General features: G+C 39.7%; 1 protein-coding gene and 1 long non-coding RNA gene across 9 annotated transcripts in view; one reads left to right on the top strand and one right to left on the bottom strand.

Annotated features, from left to right (window-relative positions):
• Positions 1-2,243, top strand: part of LOC137488609 (uncharacterized) — a 57,869-nt gene extending 55,626 nt beyond the window's left edge. For all 7 annotated transcript variants that reach the window (XR_012396320.1, XR_012396323.1, XR_012396319.1 and 4 more), the window contains one exon: positions 360-2,243. This is a non-coding gene — a long non-coding RNA (uncharacterized lncRNA). The remainder of the gene's footprint in view (positions 1-359) is intronic.
• tiam2b (TIAM Rac1 associated GEF 2b) overlaps positions 1-20,481 on the bottom strand; it is a 76,200-nt gene that overhangs the window by 22,244 nt on the left and 33,475 nt on the right. Inside the window, exons 1-10 of one of the 2 annotated variants that reach the window (XM_068215616.2) lie at positions 19,609-19,735; positions 16,840-17,958; positions 15,890-16,316; positions 14,908-15,080; positions 11,786-12,010; positions 9,639-9,824; positions 9,371-9,520; positions 5,064-5,123; positions 588-755; positions 357-461 (exon numbers count right to left, since the gene is read on the bottom strand). In XM_068215616.2, coding sequence (XP_068071717.2) covers positions 357-461; positions 588-755; positions 5,064-5,123; positions 9,371-9,520; positions 9,639-9,824; positions 11,786-12,010; positions 14,908-15,080; positions 15,890-16,316; positions 16,840-17,952 — 2,607 coding nt within the window. In that variant the 5' untranslated portion in view covers positions 17,953-17,958; positions 19,609-19,735. Of the gene's footprint in view, positions 1-356; positions 462-587; positions 756-5,063; positions 5,124-9,370; positions 9,521-9,638; positions 9,825-11,785; positions 12,011-14,907; positions 15,081-15,889; positions 16,317-16,839; positions 17,959-19,608; positions 19,736-20,481 lie in introns of those variants that run through there. The other variant, XM_021468594.3, reaches the window with a different exon arrangement.

Below are 20,481 nucleotides of genomic sequence, written 5' to 3'. Positions count from 1 at the left end.
AAAGACACTTAAATCACCTTTCTTCCCCATTCTGATGCTCGATTTGAACTGCAGCAGATCATCTTGACCAGGTCCACATGCCTAAATGCACTGAGCTGCTGCCATCTGATTGGCTGATTTAGAAATATGTGTTAACAAGCAGTTAGACAGGTGTACCTAATAAAGTGGCCAGTGAGTGTATATAATAACTAGTTACAGTTATGATTGACCAGTAAATTTATGGTTACTAATAACCTTCAGTTTTCCAAAACTGATTGCAGTATAATGTGTATCTTTTGTCATTTTTGTGAACTATATATATTACGCTATACAAATAAACTTGAATTGAATTGAATGACGTGTTTAAATTTTCTCACCAGGGTTTTCAGCAGATCTGTGGGTGCTGGAGTGATCCGCTCAACATCCTGGCCCAGATGTCTCCTCATGTGCAGGATGTGCAGAGCTGGATCCAGATGCTTTGCCTACAAATACATCAATTCCATTCATATGAAGCACATCTCAAATCTCGAAACCAATGCATCCTGGTAAAACCTCAGCTGTTTGTGCTTGTTCAGCTACTGTACTGCGAGGAAAGACTGCTGAATTACCTTACACGCCAGCGTGAGGACATCGGACACCAGAGAGTCGTGTTTGATTGGGACGCTGATGATCTGACCGTCCGGGGCGAGCACAAACACCAGGCTCTCCAGGCTGCAGTCCCACAGATGACCATCAGGGGGAGCTGCTGCATGCGGTTTGGTGAAGATGTCCAGTCTCTGTTGACAACAGGCAAGATGATGGTTCATAAACTGAATCATTTAGGTAATGAATAAATATAGTGCAGTTCAGTGTTTCCAAAGCAAGTTGATTGAGGATATTCTTAAAGGTGCTGTATGCAAGTTTATGACTCTTCTAAAGCATAATACCATAGCATGTTTCTTAAATATCTCCAAACATATTAAGTGAACATTCTTGTTTATTTGAAAAACAATGTTGAAGTCAGATATTCTGGTTTGAAAATGTGCATTACATGTCTTTGTTTTGGTTCTCTTAACTCATCCACTGCCAGTTAAGCCATTTATATTTCAGCACCCAGAGTTGCCATACCACACATTTTATACATTTAGTGATGAAGGCCCTCAAAGTGTGTCCTTGACTGAAATGCGACCTCCAGTGGACAGTAACAGCACCAAAAAGAGACGCAGATTCAGAGTTCCACTTGAGGTGGTTTTTAATTAGCAAATAATATAAATATTATGAACGTAAACATTAGGTGAGCAGGTTACATTGTAACCCCGTGCCCTAACAACACACTACATGACAAGAAGCGCAGTGCACCAGACGAAACACGACAGAAATTTAAATACAGCCATTCAGAAGCACAGAATAGTGCACTTACTGCACTCCAACGAAATGGTAAGGTTGAAACGCTAATGAATACATATTAAACCTCTTTAACATTATTAAATGTACATGCTGAAACACTGATATGTTGGTGTCTTCAACCTGGCAACTTGCGCTTGTGTTTGTTTTGAACTAGGCGTGCAATACCTAGTTCCACCACTGGGTGTCAAACGTAGGATGCTCTTACACCTGTGAATCAATTCATTTGTTTCGAAACAGGGATTAAAATTGTTACATTGTTGCTCTTCGTTCTTGGTGCGGTTCGCTTTCACACGGCAAAGTTTCTAAATGGACCAAAAGAGCTAAAACAAGTCATGTGTGAGTAAACTCTCCTCACATTGAGTTTCACGATTTATTTTGCAGAGTCCCGCTCAGCTGTCAGGGGGGGTGGTGTCGTATTGCTTTCTCACTACAATCGATCCGCTCCAGAGTTCGTTTCAATCGAGCAGAGACCACCTCATTCAAACAATCTAGGACCGATCGTTTTGGCATGGATCCGAGCGTGATTGCTGAGCAAAAAAAATGTAAACAAATAAAATAAAATCTCAAAAAAATGCAAAGGGAAAATTAAGTTTTGAGAAATAAAAAGAAACTTTGCAAAAAATAAGAAAGTGCAAATAAAATAAGGTAATAATGCAAAAAAAAAAGTGATGATTTAATAATTAATTTTGCCTTTTTTGAGTATTGCATTTTTTTTTTTCATTTAAAAATTACTTTATTTTTTATTTGCAAAGTTTTTATTTAATGTTGCAAGTATATAAGGCCCTGATTTGACTTGATATGAATATTTGATTCTGGTACTAATTGTTGTTTACCTTATTGTTAAACTTTTGAAACCAATAACAAGAGTTCACAGTTACAGAGTTGGTGTTGTCCATCATTTTGTGTTTTAGCTCAAGATGCAAACCTCAGACCAGATACCATAGTACTTTTACATGCATCTTTTTATAAACTGAATGAGAAATGAATTGAAATATCATAATAACAGAGTTGGCAGATCATTAATCTACTATCAGTGTGTCTTTTAAAATTTTATATAATTTTTGTATTATTAAATATTAAATATATACAATTTTATGTTATAATTTAGGCATTTTCTCACCTTGGAATTAAATGAGTATATTTACTATAGACAGTGCTCAGCATATATAAGTACACCCCTCACAATTCTCCCTTTTAAAATCATATTTTTAATAGGAAGCTATACAATATTATATTTGTGCTTATACATTAGATTAGTCAGTACTGAAGCCAAATCTGGAGCTTATCTAACAAAATAACTTGCGATGACGATTCAAAAACTCGTACAACCAAATTTATGTTACAGAAAAATATTAAATAAAAAAAATTTTAAAAGAGGAGAAATCAAGAGAAGCAAAAAATGGAAAAATTTAGTCAAAATGTTGTAGTTTGTAATTTTTTCTGAATATTTTGCTTGAATTTAATTGTATTATTTATAAATTTCTAAATGTGTTTGGTGACTAAAATAATTATTTAATACATATCTGTTTAATAAATTAGTTTTGTTTAAACGCACCAAAATACATTGCATATAATCACTAAGAAATGCATGAAAAATATTCATTTTCAAAATGAATATGGGCTGTACTTACTTATGCTGAGCACAGTATATACACAAACATAAATAAAATACAAAAATATACAACATTTATATATATATATATATAATTTGTATGAAATAAAATATTCTATATACAAATATACATAAATATATGCTAAATTATAATAATAATAATATACACACACACATGCACACGCGCACACACACGCACACAGCAGTCAGAATTTTTAGCCCCTATTTATTTTTTTTCCCCAATTCCTGTTTAATGGACTGAATGTTTTTTTTAAACACGTTTCTAAACATAATAGTTTTATTAAGTCAATTATAACTAACTAAATATTTCAGTATAAAATAAATCTTAACTAATAATAAACATAAGTAATGTAGGGACGTTGTCATTTTGTAACCTTTTTTTTTTTAAGGTTATTACAACTGCTACATTGTGTTAATTGTACCGCTGCCTTTTAGTGAACTAAACGTGCTAAATTCCTAAGCTGTGATGCTGGTCGAATGAAACACACGTAAGTGTCTGTTTAGCGCTCTCCTTCTTCTGTGAGAGGGAGAAATGGGGGTCTCTTTCTCTGACTCGACTCACAGCTGTCACAACAACCTGCTGATCTGTTGACAATACGCAGAGCAAACACATCAGCGCGGCAGAAATGGAGGAGGATCCTTCTGTGCGCTTCTATTGTCCTTCAGATGAAGCCTCAATATGGGCATCTGATGGCGCGAGATCTGAAGAACAACTTAAGATGTCTAAACTGACTTTGAGAAGCTTTTTGAAGCAGTCTGGACAAAAGTTAAACTACCACTGCATTGCAAAACAATTATAAACAATTACAGTTGCAATCAGAATTATTAGTCCCTCTTTAAATTTTTTTTCCTTTTTAAGTTATTTCCAAAATGATGTTTATCTATATATACTAAATAGTTTGTACACATCACTTTAGTCAACTATATATTTTGAGAATGATGCACGGCTGCAGCTAGAAACAATGGTTTAATGCATTGCAAATGATGAAGGTCTTTTGAGGTCGAGTCGTGAAATCAATTCGCTAAACTGCGACATGGTCATCTTCCGAAAATATTACTAACGATACATCAGGTAACGTTTCCTACACATCCCATAATGCACAGCGCATCAGCCTACGGAAGCTGGATTAGTTTTTTGGTGCGCACTAGAGTACGATTGCTACATTCACACCTGCCCAAACGAACCGCTCCAAAAGCGAAAAAATACTCTACTGCGTCCCCGTTTACACTAGTGCGTTTTAGTTTGAAAATGCATAAGTTTTGCTACAGTTACGTCATCCGTCCCCACTACGCCTGAGTTTTCGAGCGCGGAAAACGGAGCGTTTTGGAAACGCTGAAGAGCCAGTTTTCATTGTAAAACGCTGCTGCTCCGTCTCAGTGTGGATGGGGGAAAACGGAGACATCTGAAAACGGAGGCGGGGCTGCTGAAATTTGCTACCTGATTGGGGCTTTTGTGTCATTGCGTATCCTTCCCTTATTCGTCAAGCCTCTATCACATGACTATAACACATGGCTTTAACGCTAAGGGAAGACAGCAGACCAGCCTTCACTGTAAACAACATCATGGACACAGAAATGGGAGCGCTGTTTGCACTATTGTCTGTTTTAGGCGCCATTGTGCAGTTATTTATTTGTTACGTTTAGTAACAACTTGACTTCGTCATCTGTCCACAAAAATACCTCTCTTGCTTTTTTTGCCATCGCGTTCATTGTTCAACCGGCATTTGTTGACTAACAATAACTGAACACAGAGCCAGACACATGCTGCCTGTTTATACTAGAACGCGCATGCCCAGAGTGTGCGAATGATCACGTGATATACGTTTTTGGTGGCGTAGTGTGGACGGAGATATGTTCAGAAACGCTTGGTGAAACGCAAGTGTGGACGCGGATCGTTTTTTATCTAAAACGCTGTTTTAAAACTAAAACGCACTAGTGTAAATGGAGCCTGCGATTCAACCGAACTGAATAAGGCAGGTGTGAAAGCACTCTTAAAGTATATTTAAACACTTAGAATAATTATACATATTAAGTTTTACGTTGTGATGTGAATTGGTATAATCACCTCCGAGCTGCTTTGCGTGGATGGATGACCAAACGATCCAGTGGAATATCCTTCAAATATCTGCATCACAAAAAAACACAAACCCATGAAGCACACAACATAAGCAAATCTCAGAAAAGCTGCATGTGTCTATCTCTGGGCCTTAATTAAAAGGCATCGGTCTGAGGCGCCAGCTTTGATACTATTCTGATTGTAGATGGCGGCAGAAATAACCCTGAGGTTTGCTGGGGAAATAATGAGAGGTCTGGGAGATGCTAAAATTATAGATGTATAAAAGCTGACAGATGGATCAAGCCTTAATCATCAGGGCAGAGTGGGAGACACCGTTTCCCCTCCACGAGTCCTGCTAACACATAAACACTGCGTCTGAACAAGCGCGTACTTATTATATAAATGTAGTCTATACAAACAGAGGGTATGACTTACAAAAAAGAAGCTAATTCAAGTGTGATGTCAGTCAGCTTCTTTTAACCTAAAAAATACTTCTTCTTTTTTTTGTCTTGTCCTGATTATAAGTACATGCGGCCACACTTTAATGCAGTGGTTGGGAACCTATGGCTCTCGAGCCACATGTGGCTCTTTGGCCAATAATACGTGGCTCTCCAGCAGTTAAGTCTAGATCGGAAACGCGAGATGCACATTAATATTTTAGCATTTTGTATAACAACAATTAATATTTTTACAGTACTGTGACGATTAGGTTTAGGGTTGGGGTGGCAATAGACGTTAAAAATACTATTTATTGGGTAATTTAAAAGATAACATATACAGTTGAAGTCAGAATTATTAGCCCCCCTTTGATTTTTATTTATTTATTTATTTTTTGATTTTTTTTAAATATTTCCCAAATGATGTTTAACAGAACAAGGAAATTTTCACAGCATGTCTGACAATATTTTTTCTTCTAGAGAAAGTCTTATTTGTTTAATTTCGGCTAGAATAAAAGCAGTTTTTAATTTTTTTATCACCATTTTAGGGACTAAATTATTAGACCCTTTAAGCTAGATTTTTTATCGATAGTCTACAGAACAAACCATCCTTATACATTAACTTGCCTAATTACCCTAACCTGCCTAGTTAACCTAATTAACCTATGCCTTTAAATGTCACTTTAAGCTGTATAGAAGTGTCAAGAAAAAATATTTAGTCAAATAATAATTACTGCCATCATGGCAGAGTAAAATAAATCAGTTATTAGAAATGAGTTATTAAAACTATTATGTTTAGAAATGTATTAAATAAATCTTCTCTCCGTTAAACAGAAATTGGGGGAAAAATAAACAAGCGGATTAATAAATCAGGGGGGCTAATAATTCTGACTTCAACTGTATATATAAAAAAAAATAATAATAATAATAAAAAAGATTCACAGGAGCGCTAATAATTATGACTTTAACTGATAATCGTTTTGAATAATCGTGATTACAATTATGACCAAAATAATCATGATTATGATTTCTCCCATAATCGAGCAGCCCTAGTACACGTCTGCGAAACAGTAGCAACAGCACAACTGAACATGACTGAAGCCCCTCAGCCCTCTGGAAACAATCACACACGGCCCCCCGTATCCCTGCTGAATCACACAGCATCACAGACACACACACTACATCTGTGTGCTGGAAATCACATAGCAAGCGGTATTTCCTCTCAGACTCCAGCCAGCTTGCAGCGATTAACCGCATGCAACTCACAGTAATTCCCGTCTTTTGGAATCATGCACTATTAGGGGGCTGTTTGACCAGATTTGGCCCATTTAGGGATGGCTGATTATGAGGCTGGAACCAGCGAGCGCCTGGCTCCGATCTCACGTGAGGCTGTCTACATAATCAAACATGTGCATTTGGAGCTCACAAAGTAAGCCCTTTGGAGAAGGAATGCTGATCTGGCCTTAATTACGCCAACTGATCCAGAAACAGTATTTTCCAAAACAGCCCCAACAAACGCTTTTGACAGGAGAAAGGAACAGGACCGCTGTGTGTTTTCCTGCCATTTGACCTCCTGAGAGAGCTTTGATGACTGAGTCAGTGGTTGTTTGTTTTGTCCGGCAAGTGTGACGGTGTTTCCCACCCAGACACCTGCGGACGCCACTAGCATGCTACTGAGACTCAATGAGTAAAACAGGACTGTTTTAAATGAGTTTTCAGTACTGCAGTCATGAACGGACCACTGATCTTTGGCATAAGACTTAACGTATTTGCTTTAACACATTTAGGTGGATTGAACATAAAATAATTAAGTTGTCCCAAAAAAAACCTCAAGAGTTGTGTCGTTTACGCTAATTTCAAATAAGTAGTTTGAACAAGTTTTTTTGAGTGAGGTCAGTGTTTGGCAAGTCTTAAAACACAAGGTCTGTAAAGTTTCTGAGCTAATAATTGTAATGTTTTTTTCAGTTGTAACAATACTGAAGTAACAACTGAATTGAGAATTGAGGTAACAATTCCAGCTGAATGAATACTTTACAACTAAAAACTAGATTAACTTAGGATAAATAAAACCTCAAACAGAGATTGTGATTTCTAATTTAACATAACCTTTTGTTTGTTTGTTTGTTTGCTGAGCTACAAAAAAAAGCTAAACTGAAATTAAATGTTTCAATTAAATGTTGCTGGCGAAGTAGTGACGCAGTAGGTAGTGCTGTCGCCTCACAGCAAGAAGGTCGCTGGTTCGAGCCTCTGCTCAGTTGGCGTTTCTGTGTGGAGTTTGCATGTTCTCCCTGCATTCGCGTGGGTTTCCTTCGGGTGCTCCGGTTTCCCCCACAGTCCAAAGACATGCGGTACAGGTGAATTGGGTAGGCTAAATTGTCTGTAGTCTATGAGTGAATGAATGTGTGGATGTTTCTTAGAGATGGGTTGCAGCTGGAAGGGCATCCGCTGCGCAAAAACTTGCTGGATAAGTTGGCGGTTCATTCTGCTGTGGCAACCCCGGATAAATAAAGGGACCAAGCCGACAAGAAAATGAATGAATGAATAATTAAATGTTGCTAATTAATCAGATTTTTTAAAGGGTCATGAAATCCTAAAACACGTTTTTTAGATGTTGACAGATATACATGTGTGGCACATTGCTAAAAACACTATTAGGACACATATATTTCACTATAAAGTAAAAAACCATTGAACCATTGAGCGTTTTAATTGAGATTGTTTATGGATGTAAGAAGTACATTATAAAATGTAATATATATATATATATATATATATATATATATATATATATATATATATAATTGATAATACGATTAATACATTTTTAAATAATATTTTAAATATTATTAAATAAGAAAGTTACCTTTATTATAAAACAGCTGATTATATTTAGCTTCTGCCCACCACCTTCAATCAAGTTTGATTTTTGGCCCTTCATGAAAAAAGGTTTGGGCACCTTTGGGTTTAAATGCACTTGGAATCTTACAGTCACAGGCCTTAAAAATTAAGCAAACAAGCAAATAAATAAACTTTTGCTCTATTAAGGTTAAACTTTGCAGGGTTCTGAATATAACCCCACTTAAATTTTCTAAAAGATTAAATAGACTAAAATTGTACTGACATTGCGGAAGCCTGGAATGTGACTATTGCATAAAGATTGATGCTGAAATTATATATGTTGTAGGACTAATACATTCATTCATTCATTCATTTTATTTTCGGCTTAGTCCCTTCATTAATCTGGGGTCACCACAGTGGAATGAACCGCCAACTTATCCAGCATATGTTTTAAGCAGCGGATGCCTTTCCGGCTGCAACACATCTCCGGGAAAGACTCATTCACACACATACACTACGGACAATTTAGCTTACCCAATTCGACTGTACCTCATGTCTTTGGACTCTAGGGGAAACCTGAGCACCCGGAGGAAACCCACGTGAACGCAGTGAGAACATGCAAACTTCACACAGAAATGCCAACTGACTCATTGAGAACATGCAAACTCCACACAGAAATGCCAACTGACTCAGCCGCAGTGAGAACAGGCAAACTCCACACAGAAATGCCAACTGACTCAGCCGAGGCTAGAACCAGTGACCTTCTTGCTGTGAGGCAACAGCACTACCTAATGCGCCACCCCGTTCCCAGGACTAATACACTAATATTCAAGTCATTCATATTGTTCTAACACAAATAGATTTAAGTTAACTCAACAAATTTAAGAGGATTGACCATAAAACAATTACATTGTCCCAAACTAATCTCAAGATCGGTGTTGTTTAAGCTCGTAATTAAGTAGTTTGAACAAGCAGCAAAATCATTAATGCAAACTACTCTGTTTGCAAAAAAGTAAGCACTTTGCCGTAACTCAGGCTTACCTGGGACATGGACTGTCTCTTTTCGCGGTTGCGTTTGGTCAGACTGTCCAATCCCTTCTGAGAAGAAAAGAGCAGTCCTCGTTTGTTCCGCACACCTCGAGGATGAGAGCGAGATCGTCTCTTCAGTGTGGCTTCGTCACGGGTACATATCTGCACAAACACGAGCTCATTCAAGCATCTCTCAGAATCTTCATTTGATTTTTGTTCTGCATCTCAAAGGTTGACTATTTTAATGTATGTGTGCCTCAAAGCATGTGATGATCCTCACCAGCGCATGAAAGGACGACACGGAGAAAATTCCCAGGCGACCTAGCGCCATTTTAGAGGGCCGTCCGGCAGTGGCTAGCAGGCTTTTTGGATTGGGCAGCTCAGTGCCTTGCAGGCTAGCCAGGTAACAGCGCATGCGGAAGAGCTCTAGGTTAAACTTCTCCAGGTTCTGTTCCCACTGCAGGATCTGCAGGTCAGAGGTGAAAAAGAAAGGGAAATTAGACTGGAAAAAAAAGAAAGTTGCACAAGATGAAATGCTCATCTATGGAATTATATTTTTATCAAATATAAGGTTTGTACTGCACCAGCTACACCATGCACATTTACTTTTTGTGATTTCCAATGATTGGTTTTGTTTTTCAGAGTCACATTTAGGCATTTGGCAGATGCTTTTATTTAAAAGTAAAATCCCTGCCAGTGCTGGGACTTCAACTTGAACCTGGGAAACATCTAAGCGCACTCATTTACACACAAACACTATGGACAATTTAGCTTACCCAATTACTTATACCACATGTTTTGGGACTTGGAAACTGGAGAAATCCCAATCGAACACGGGGAGAACTTGCAAACTTCACACAGAAATGCCAACTGACCCAGCTGGGGCTTGAACCTTCTTGCTGAGGCGATTGTGCTACCCACTGCACCACCGTGCTGCCTTCAATGTTAAATTAATTCATCAGAGATAACCAAGCAGTAACAGAAAGTCAGAAACAAACTTTCTATTATGATTTAGTTTAGTTCCGTACAAATATTAAATGTGGCATCTTTACCAACCACAACTACCCAAAGTGAAGTCAACAATTGGAAGCAACCCAAAGTCTGTCAGTTTGTTAAAAATGGACAAAATAGCTTGAGGGAAACTAGGGGATTACTTTTCCTTTGGCCAGGTGACAAAGTCCAAAAGAACTTAAAATTTACTATATTAATTTTGCTAGCTCACGTTGATATTCTTAAATGAATTATTAATCTGTGCAAGCTAATCCATCGAAGAAAAAAGTCTGACCATTAAACCACGTTTGAAGTTGCGGTCCTTCAGTTGACCAACTAGAGGGCCTCCAAAGCAACTGCATATCAATATCCTTAACCACGCCCCTCTTCACACCAGACACGGAACGAAAGAATAAATTGCGCTATTTGTGCGTAAATAGACGTGTGAGATTTTGAGTTTGCTAGCTTCATTTGCACGTCAGATTCGCTTCATTCGTACATCAAATTCTCCTCACAATTTCCTTCAGCGACTCCTCCAGAAACTAAACCTGGATGAGGGAGTTTTCTGGCAGTTTGATGAACTGTTGTCCAGTGTCGGCAAAAGGATTTCCCCACATGTCACCAACAGCATGCTACATGCTACATCATAATCACTGCCCTATCAGAGAAAGCTCCTTATTGGTTAACACGTTTCGAATGTCCTCTGATGTTCAGATTTTTTCAACTCCAACGCTCAACTCGCGCTACTTCATTCACGCAAATCACGTTAATCGTTCTGCCTCATTTGTAGTTATCATGCTGCAGGATGTCTATTAGTGTCTTTGCATTGACTTAACATGCCCCACTAAAGGCTTCTTTCTCATCATGTAGTAATAACAAAATAGATACTACATGAGCTCGTTTTGTCATGTAAAGTCATGCAGTGTGAAATCCCCTGTCGCTGATTTATCTTGCAGTGTAAACACAGCAACGACAGACTATCAGTCATGCAGTGTGAAAACATCTGTGTCGCAACTACTTTGAAAATCGTGCAGTCTGAATTCTTCATTACTAGTACAACACACAGAACACTGAAGCTAACACCTAGCGTCCACTAAGAACATCAACCATCTAGAAATGTCTACCAATGTCTTAGCAAAGTCTTAGAAGGCAACACTGACAATGGCCCATAGCACACATAGACGTCAATGATAGCTATGTAAATAATCGGAATCATAGCAGAACACGAGTGACAGATTCAGCATTGAATGCTTGTACTATATACCCAGAGCCACCGTGGTGTGGTTTCCACTCAAACACCAACATCAATGACTTAATTGCCCAATTTAGCAAACCACTCATCTGAGCTACTTGGCTTTGGCCTTTAATCTTCAAAAACAAACCACATACATATATACATAAACATCCACACACACAGACATCCGTTTTGTGCCTCACCTGGCTCTCAATAGCCTTCCTGTTCTTTTGGTCGCTGATGACAGACAGCTGCAGCTCCGCCATCTTCTTCATTTTGCCGTCCATGTCGATTTTCTGCAGGAGAGATCGGCTTTGGTTCTTCAGCAAGCGCAGAGTGTCTTCTTTTCCCTGACGCTTCGCTAAATGTGATGCGCTGGCTGAGTGGATGGCCGTCACCCAGTTCTCCAGGTCTGTTTGGTTTTCAGCCTGCAGGTAAGTGGAAAGAGGTAAAAGACGATATAAAGTAAAGGCATGTGCAAACAAGGGTACAATACTTTTTGCTCTCGCTTTTCATTGACGTTTGATGACTCTTGACTAAACAAAGGGTGGCGATGTGATCGTGCAAATCAACTTGCAAAACCCCACTAGGAATCAAGCTAGTTTTTTAAGTTTCAAGCGTTCACACTTAGATAATGCTTGACATTCAGGTTTGGCATGCTGTCTCGGGAGAGAACCCTGAGCTCTGAGACGGATGAGCCCAAGGCTTCCACCTGATGAATGAGCATTCAAGAGGGATATAAGATGGCTAGCTACTGATTATCAATAGGGACCAGCTGTGGTCAATCATATCACGTCCTCCTCTCGAAATTAGTTTGTTAAACTTCACTTGGCATGCCCCGTCAAAAACTGGTCCACTAATAAAATTGACATTTTTGTTCATAGTTGCTAAAGAAGTGACAATAAATTGGTGGTACTCAAGCACACGATAGTCTGGGGGAGCAGTTTCCTTGATGTCTAAACGCAAAGCTAAAGCTGTATGATAAAGGCAACAGTGTGGCGTGAGGAAGTTATTATGGAGAGTAATTCGAAAGACATGCTCAAAGTTTTACTCGGTGCACTTTTAAGCGAACCCTGGATTGGTTATTTTGTGGTGAGAACATGAACTGACCCGAATGCTAAGTTCTTCACATTTTCAGAATAAAAACGTTGCCGTAGTCATGCAACATGCATTCTGAGATGAGAAGTTTTTTGACACTTTCGATATGTCCAAAATTTTATACTTCCATACTATATAGTACATTAAAAACAGTATGTAAGCTGTGGAGAGAGGCAGTAGTGGAGAGGTCCATACTGCCTGATGACTTTTCCTCCACTTTTTTTTACTCCAATTCCATGTTATGCACTTGAGTTTCATTCATTCATTTTCCTTCAGCTTCGTCTCTTATTTATCAGAGGTGGAACCACCAGTGGAACCACCAACCCATTCCAGCATATGTTTTACACAGCGGATGCCCTTCCAGCCCCAACCCAGTACTGGGCCCATACACTCTCTCATTCACACTAAGGGTGTCACGATTTCGATTTTAAATCGATATTGATCGAAATATATGCTCAATTTCAATTATCGAATCAAAAAATAGAATTGTCGATGCTGCCCCCAATGTCACGTCAGCTTGGCTTGCCAAGCAGAAAAAACAGGCTTGTTGAAGTGCTTGTTAAACTGTGCAGACGCAGGAGATCTGTCGACTCTTAAACTTTCAGGGCTCGACAATATGGACTGCCCAATGGCCCGGGGCCAGCATGTGAGACGCTCTGGTCAGTGTACAGTGTTGCCTTGTTGCGTGCCAGATCGAGCCAGAGCTGCGTGCTGCGACTGTCTGTCAATTGTGTGCGAATACAATCTTACGGTGATTTCACACATAGACGTTTGTTTCGGAATCTGTCATGTTTCCCCCGTTAGCGCGGTTTGTTTGGCATATATCCAGCAGTTGCGCTCGCATCTGCGCCAAATCAATAAGTCCGAGATCGCCTGAATGAGACAGTCTCTGCCCTACTAAGCGGATCGATTGTAGTGAGAAAACAAAACAATGCAACTAACTAACGACCCAGGCTATACCACAGTGTATTATGATCGTGTAATAGCCGTATATATGGCTATATGAAGAGAGAATGATGAGCAGGGCGAGATGTCATTCTTACCGGTAAATACGAAAGTGAAAGCATGCTGAAATATTACAGAGAGCTGTTTATCCAGCCTGATCTCGGTTTATCCGTTAGGAAAATTGACCGAAGTTACTATCTGATCATTTTTTCATGTTTTAATCTTATAATATGTTGTGTTAGGCCAGTTGTTTTGTTCTTTCTTTCGAGCTGTCAGTGCTGAAATTATCAACATTGATCTGCTTTGCGATCTGATGCAGTCTCAGTTCATCTGCTATATATAACATATGTCTCGCTATAATTTAAGCCTAAAATGCAGAATTCTAGCCAACGTTTCTTTGATAGATTGATTAATTCAATAGATAGATTTTGGTAATTATGTGTGTATCTTGCCTTTATTCATTTACTGTATGATTTGTTTATGGGTAAAACAAAGACCATGCAGGTCAGGTAGTTTAAACGGTAGGCTACAAATAATTAATTCATTATTAATTAATTAATTATTCATAATCGAAAATCGAATCGAAAATGTAATCTAATCGAGGATTTGGAGGATCGTGACACCCTTAATTCACACACACACACACACACACACACACACACACACACACACACACACACACACACACACACACACACACACACAGACCACAGCCAATTTAGTTTATGCAATTTAGCCAGAGCACCCGAGGAAACCCACGCCAACACAGGGAAAACATGCAAACTCCACACAGAAATGCCAACAAACTCAACTGGGATTCAAACCAGCAACCTTTTTGCTAAGGGGACAGTGGTAAACACTGAGCTACCATGCTGCTCTGCACTTGAGTTTTCCACCTAATAATTCTGACCAATCAAAATGCACTTCAGGAAATTTGTCTAGCCAATGACTGATGTGGATGTTGTCATGTGGTTTGTTTCAACTGGTTTGGTTAAAAGCAATTTCAGCCTGGTGTAAAACTGAACCAAACGGCTGGTAAAAAATACTACATTTTAACCTTGGTCCGGACCAAAGGAAACATACTAAAGGTGTGAAAGCAGCCTTATTCATGACTTTAAAGTTCATTAAGCACCATCTAATGAAAGTGGTGATTTTCTACTTGGTTCATTCTGCTCAACAACAGTGAAAATCGATTGGTTTTGAATGACGTCTTGAAAAACACTGACTGAAAGTGCACCTTAATGTGGAAATGGTTCTATGTTACAAAAGAAAGGCCACCAACCTGGAAGAGGTAGACATCTCCATAGGCATTACTAAGGCAGAAGACGTTCTCTTTCTTGGGATGCTCAGGAACGGCCTGTACAATACTGTCCTCGGCAAGCACTGCGTAACGTGGTGTGCATTCCTGCTCTGGGGAGGTCTTTCCATTGGATTCCCCCAACAAAAGTGTACAGCCTGAAGAGGACAAAATAACAGTCTGAGACAGAGCTTCTAATACAGTAAAACCTCTCATCAAGTCAAGAGTTATTCTAGTAAGAAAAAAATCTTGTTTTCATATTAAATACTATGAAAGATCAAGTTGTATAAGACTGTGATTATTTTTCTTAATAGGTAAAGTTTACAGGGAGACATTTTAGCTACAAAGTTAGCTTAAGTACAATCAAAGACATCATTTGGCGAAGACACTTTATATTGTGGAGTTTGCATGCTCTCCCCATGTTTGCGTGGGTTTCCTCTGGATGCTCCACAGCCCAAAGACATATGCTATAGGTGAATTGGGTAAGCTAAATTGTCTGTAGTATATGTGTGTATGTCCTGGTCCTCCAGATTGTGGCTTGAGCGTTGGGCTAGCACAGGGGTGGGCAATCTCGGTCCTGGATGGCCGGTATCTTGCACAGTTTAGCTCCAACCCTAATCAAACACACCTGCTTATAGATTTCTTGTGATCTTTAGACACTGATTAGCTTGTTCAGGTGTGTTTGACTAGTGTTGGAACAAAACTCTGCAGGGACACCGGCCCTCGAGGATCAAGTTTGCCCATCCCTGGGCTAGCAATTCACCTCACAAAAACTAGAAGTTACGAAACACCAATATGGTGCGACGAAATATCAACTTCTATATAAAAGCCCCCAGGAGTAGGTAGGTAAGTAACTGATGTTTTTCATTGTTTCAAGCTGTTTTTATCACTTGCTAGTTTGGGCCTGAAAACTCGCTTTTAAAAATGCTCAATTTAAGAAATATTTGAAGAAATTCTATAGTCTTACCTTTAAGCGTGACCCAATACTGCCTCCACTTGCGTCTTGTTACCAGTTCCAGTTTGCGGTCCTTATGTAGTGTAATAAGAGGCTTAAAAGCCAACCAACCAGCCCTCCGCACGACACCTTGCTCCTTCTCAAACAGGAAGTCCATTTGCTCTATGGAGCCCATCGAGCCACTGCTGCTCTCCCCTTCAGCCTCCCAGATCTGGAGTCCATCAACGGTCCCGGTGCTGCTGGCAGTCTCCAGGCCCTGCATAAAATTCTCATAGATGTTCAGCCTGAGAGTTGCACCTTGGTTCTGCTGCCCAAAAGGGCCAGATAAGGTGCTGTCCAGCTGTGTTTGGCATGACATGGGATTCCAAAATGGTCTGGATTCTTCGACCGTGCCCTCAGCTCCACAGTTAACAACTTCTATGCTTGGTTCCTGAGGATCCTGAGGTACAAGAAGTGCAAATGTACTTAAGTTACAAGGTTGATACAATGCTGCTTTTACACCTTTCCTCTGTCTATCCTCTTTCTGACAACTCTGCAAATTAAGATCAGTCCAACAAATAGACCTCTTATTTAGTGATTCACAGAAGTATGCCATCTCTTTTCACACAATTGATGAACTCTAACTTATATTAGGATTCCATACAATATACTCAAGAAGATGAAAGTTTGATATGATAACTTATACCAGGGGTGTCCTGGAAAGCCGGTGTCTTACATAGTCTATCTTAAACTTCCTTCAACACACCTGCCTGGAAGTTTCTAGGATACCCGGAGTTTGATTAGCTGGATCAGATATGTTTAATTGGGGTTGGAACTAAAATATGCAGGACACCGGCACTCCAAGACACCCCTGACTTATACAATATAATTTAAGAATCAAACAGGAAGGTCTGCTATGCTGAGTTTTGCTGACAGACTATATTTCCCAATATGCCAGTACAAAATAATCCACATTTTCTCACCTGTAGCCTTCGCTTTTTCCTGCTCAGACTTCCCGTCCAATCACTGAGGCGGCGGATGCGACTCTTGAGCGAGTCCTTCCTTGTGTTCCCATCAGGAACTGCTTTTCTGCATGGCAGGGTTTGCGAGGTGTAAAGCCGGGTTTCCTGATTCTCATCTTGGGAGTTTGCATCCAGGGAAGAGGTCAGTGAAGCTTGTAGATGAGGACTATCCTTGAACTGATCTGTCATTAGGATGCCCACAGTTGGGAACGGTAGAGTCATGTTTGGGTTTGTGTATTGCTCAGGTAATCCATTGTTTTCCAAATGAAGGAGCACAGAGTCTCCAATACCACTGTCCTCCTCAACACGGTTGCCATTACTATTGCTATCACTGTTTGCATACTGACCGCCATGAACTGTTGTTTGGCAGGTAAGGCTACTCGTAGGATTCTCAGACTGTTCTGTGTTGTAACCATTAAAATATCCAAAGTCCACTGTACGTGTGGATGAGAGTGTGGTGTATCCACTGCTGTTATCCGAAGGTTGGCTGTTGGAGAAGACATTGTCACACAGATCTGTCCCATTCCCCCAGGGCGAGTCATACCATGAGCCCTCGGAGCTAAGAGAGCTACCATTACTAGCCCTTTGGCCATCAACAGGTCCACTTCGACGAGTTCCCATAGACAGCTCAACGTCTGGCTCCCTCCGTGCATTGGTGAACTCTACTCTCAGACTTCCATCATCACGAAGCAGAACTTTTGGACTGCTCTTACTGTCTTTACACTCAGAACTGGGGTTCCTCATAGGAGCCTGGAGGCCTCCGCTCTGTTGTCTGTAGCCTACAAAAAATCCATTTCCCTGGAATAAAATGTTGTCATAGTCCTGGTGGCTCTCCGCACATATTTTGTCACTAGATCCCTCCTTAATGCAGTCATATCGACGTGACATGTACGGTTGGTGGTTTTTGTGTGGTGAAAAGCCATTTTTGGCCTTGTACCCAGAGGTGCTGTCAGAGTTCCTCCACCAAGATTGTGGCGAGACCACGTCCTCTTTGGGATTGTGCAGCTTCAGGGAGCTAGACTTTCCCTTACCAGGGAGAATGAAACTGCTGTACTGACTATCTGAATTGCCCATTATGATCTGCGCAGAAAAATTACAAAGAAACAACAAGGCCACAGTTAAGAATACGCTCTATACATCTTTGCGTCAAATCATTCATTCATTTATTTTCTTTTCGACTTAGTCTCTTTATTAATCCGGGGTCGCCACAGCAGAATGAACCGCCAACTTATCCAGCTAGTTTTTACACAGCGGATGCCCTTCCAGCCGCAACCCATCTCTGGGAAACATCCACACACACACACTCATACACTACGGACAATTTAGCCTACCCAATTTACCTGTACCGGATGTCTTTGGACTGTGGGGGAAACCGGAGCACCCGGAGGAAACCCACGCGAAGGCAGGGAGAACATGCAAACTCCACACAGAAACGCCAACTGAACCGAGGTACACTATCAATACTTCATTCATTCATTCATTTTCTTTTCGGCTTAGTCTCTTTATTAATCCTGGGTCGCCACAACGGAATGAACCACCAACTTATCCAGCACATTTTTACACAGCGGATACCCTTCCAGCCACAACCTATCTTTGGGAATCATCCACACACACTCATTTACACTCATACACTACTGACAATTTAGCCTACCCAATTCACCTGTACCGCATATGTCTTTGGACTGTGGGGGAAAGCGGAGCACCCGGAGGAAACCCACGCGAATGCAGGGAGAACATGCAAACTCCACACAGAATCGCCGACTGACCCAGCCAAGGCTCGAACCAGCGACCTTCTTGCTGTGAGGCGACAGCACTACCTACTGCGCCACTGCATAGCCCTGTATCAAATCATCCATTTTATAATTCTAACTAGGCTTCTGATGGCATCAATATTTCCTTTGGTGATAAATTGATGAAGTTTTTATCACGATATACTGTACGCAATTATCACAATATTGACTTAAGCTGCGAAAAAAGATTACTTTAACAAATATAATACTAAAAGAAATACTTTAAAGTATATACACATTTAAAGTAAACAAAAGGCTCAACCTAATTCAATTGGAAAAGGATTATAAAGTGCAATAGGTAACACTTTATAGTAAAGTTCCATTAGTAAATCTTTTTATTTTATTTTTATTTTATTTTTAAATTTACTACAGTTACTATGTTAACATAGTTTAAAATACAACTGAGTTTTATTAGCTATTTAATAAAACGATTGTGACTTGTAATTGGATTACCACTACTAGTTTAATGCATCATTAGGCAATAACTATGAAAATTATGAAAGTTTTTAATGTTAATTTCATTGTTAGTTTAGTTCAATTAACCAATATTAATTATTTTAGCCTCTCTGCTATAATATATAAACAGTCACAAAATTTTATATCCAGCATGTAGTAGGCCAGATTAACAAAAATAATTACCTTTGAACTATTATGCTCCAAGTCTCCAAGCATTGAATGCTGCTATGAACACAACTGCAAACACAATCTGAATATTCTTTAAAAAGCACTCAAAAATTATAAATAACAACTACTTATTAACTGTATTTTGAAGTGACCATGATATCAATATCATGTTCATTATCACTACATATTTAATACCAGCATATGTTTAACTATGAATCTGACTTTGTATCATTCTAACTAAATATGCACCAACGGCTCCTACCCACACATGCACACAAACACACACAGTATTGCTTATTAATAAAGTCTCATTTACCTTTAAAATGCCATTCGTCCAATCACAAAAAGATATGCCTTCATATTTCTTTTACAAGTATTCCTTTGCATCCCTTTACTCCCAAGATTCTCTGTGCTCCTGCCCGGTTCAGCATCAGACTCTCACTGAGTTCCTCCTCCTTTCACTGCCTCTCTGGCACAGCTGTTCCCTCCTCTCTCTCCATCGCTCATCTGTGGAGGAAACAGAGGAAGGGAGGAGCATGTGTCAGTAACACACAGTCGGCTCTTGTGTGTGCACGTCTGCAGTGGGAAGCCCCCATGCGCTCCATCCCCCAACCCCAAATCTAAACAGACCTCACGCTTCTGTCCTGCTGCCACATTCCATGACGTAGCGCTGCAAGCTTTTACAAGGGCAGACTTCATACAACCTCAACGTTTATTTTCAGACTAGGAAATTCCTCACGGTTTTCTTCAGTATTTGCCTGTATACCATATAATAGTGTTGTCAAAAGTATCGAGTTCGGTACCAATTGATACTGAAATGTAAAACACGTCCATTTACCACAAACATTTGAGTGCATCCTTAAACACCACTAATTGGCGATTGTTTAAACAGGCCATTGATTGGCCAATCAGCGGTGTTTAAAACCCCATTTAACAGTGCTCAATTGGATGTTTTAAAAATTACAGTACTGAATGGTACTGATACTTGCAGGCCTGTAGCTTTGGGGGTTCGGGTGGTTCAATAGACCTACCCTTCATTGACAAAGGTCCAGAGTTTGTCCCATACATGAGCTCATTTATTCTATTTTGACTGTTTAGCCATCATAAATTGTGAAAATAACCCATTAAAGAATCCTCTGTTGGCGGTCGCATTGGCGTTACTTCATATAATCAGTTATGACCAATGCAA

Source organism: Danio rerio, chromosome 20, assembly GCF_049306965.1.
Source record: "Danio rerio strain Tuebingen ecotype United States chromosome 20, GRCz12tu, whole genome shotgun sequence".
Lineage (NCBI taxonomy): Eukaryota > Metazoa > Chordata > Actinopteri > Cypriniformes > Danionidae > Danio > Danio rerio.
The sequence above is the reverse complement of the archived record's forward strand: the minus strand, read 5'-3'. Positions and strand labels throughout refer to the sequence as shown.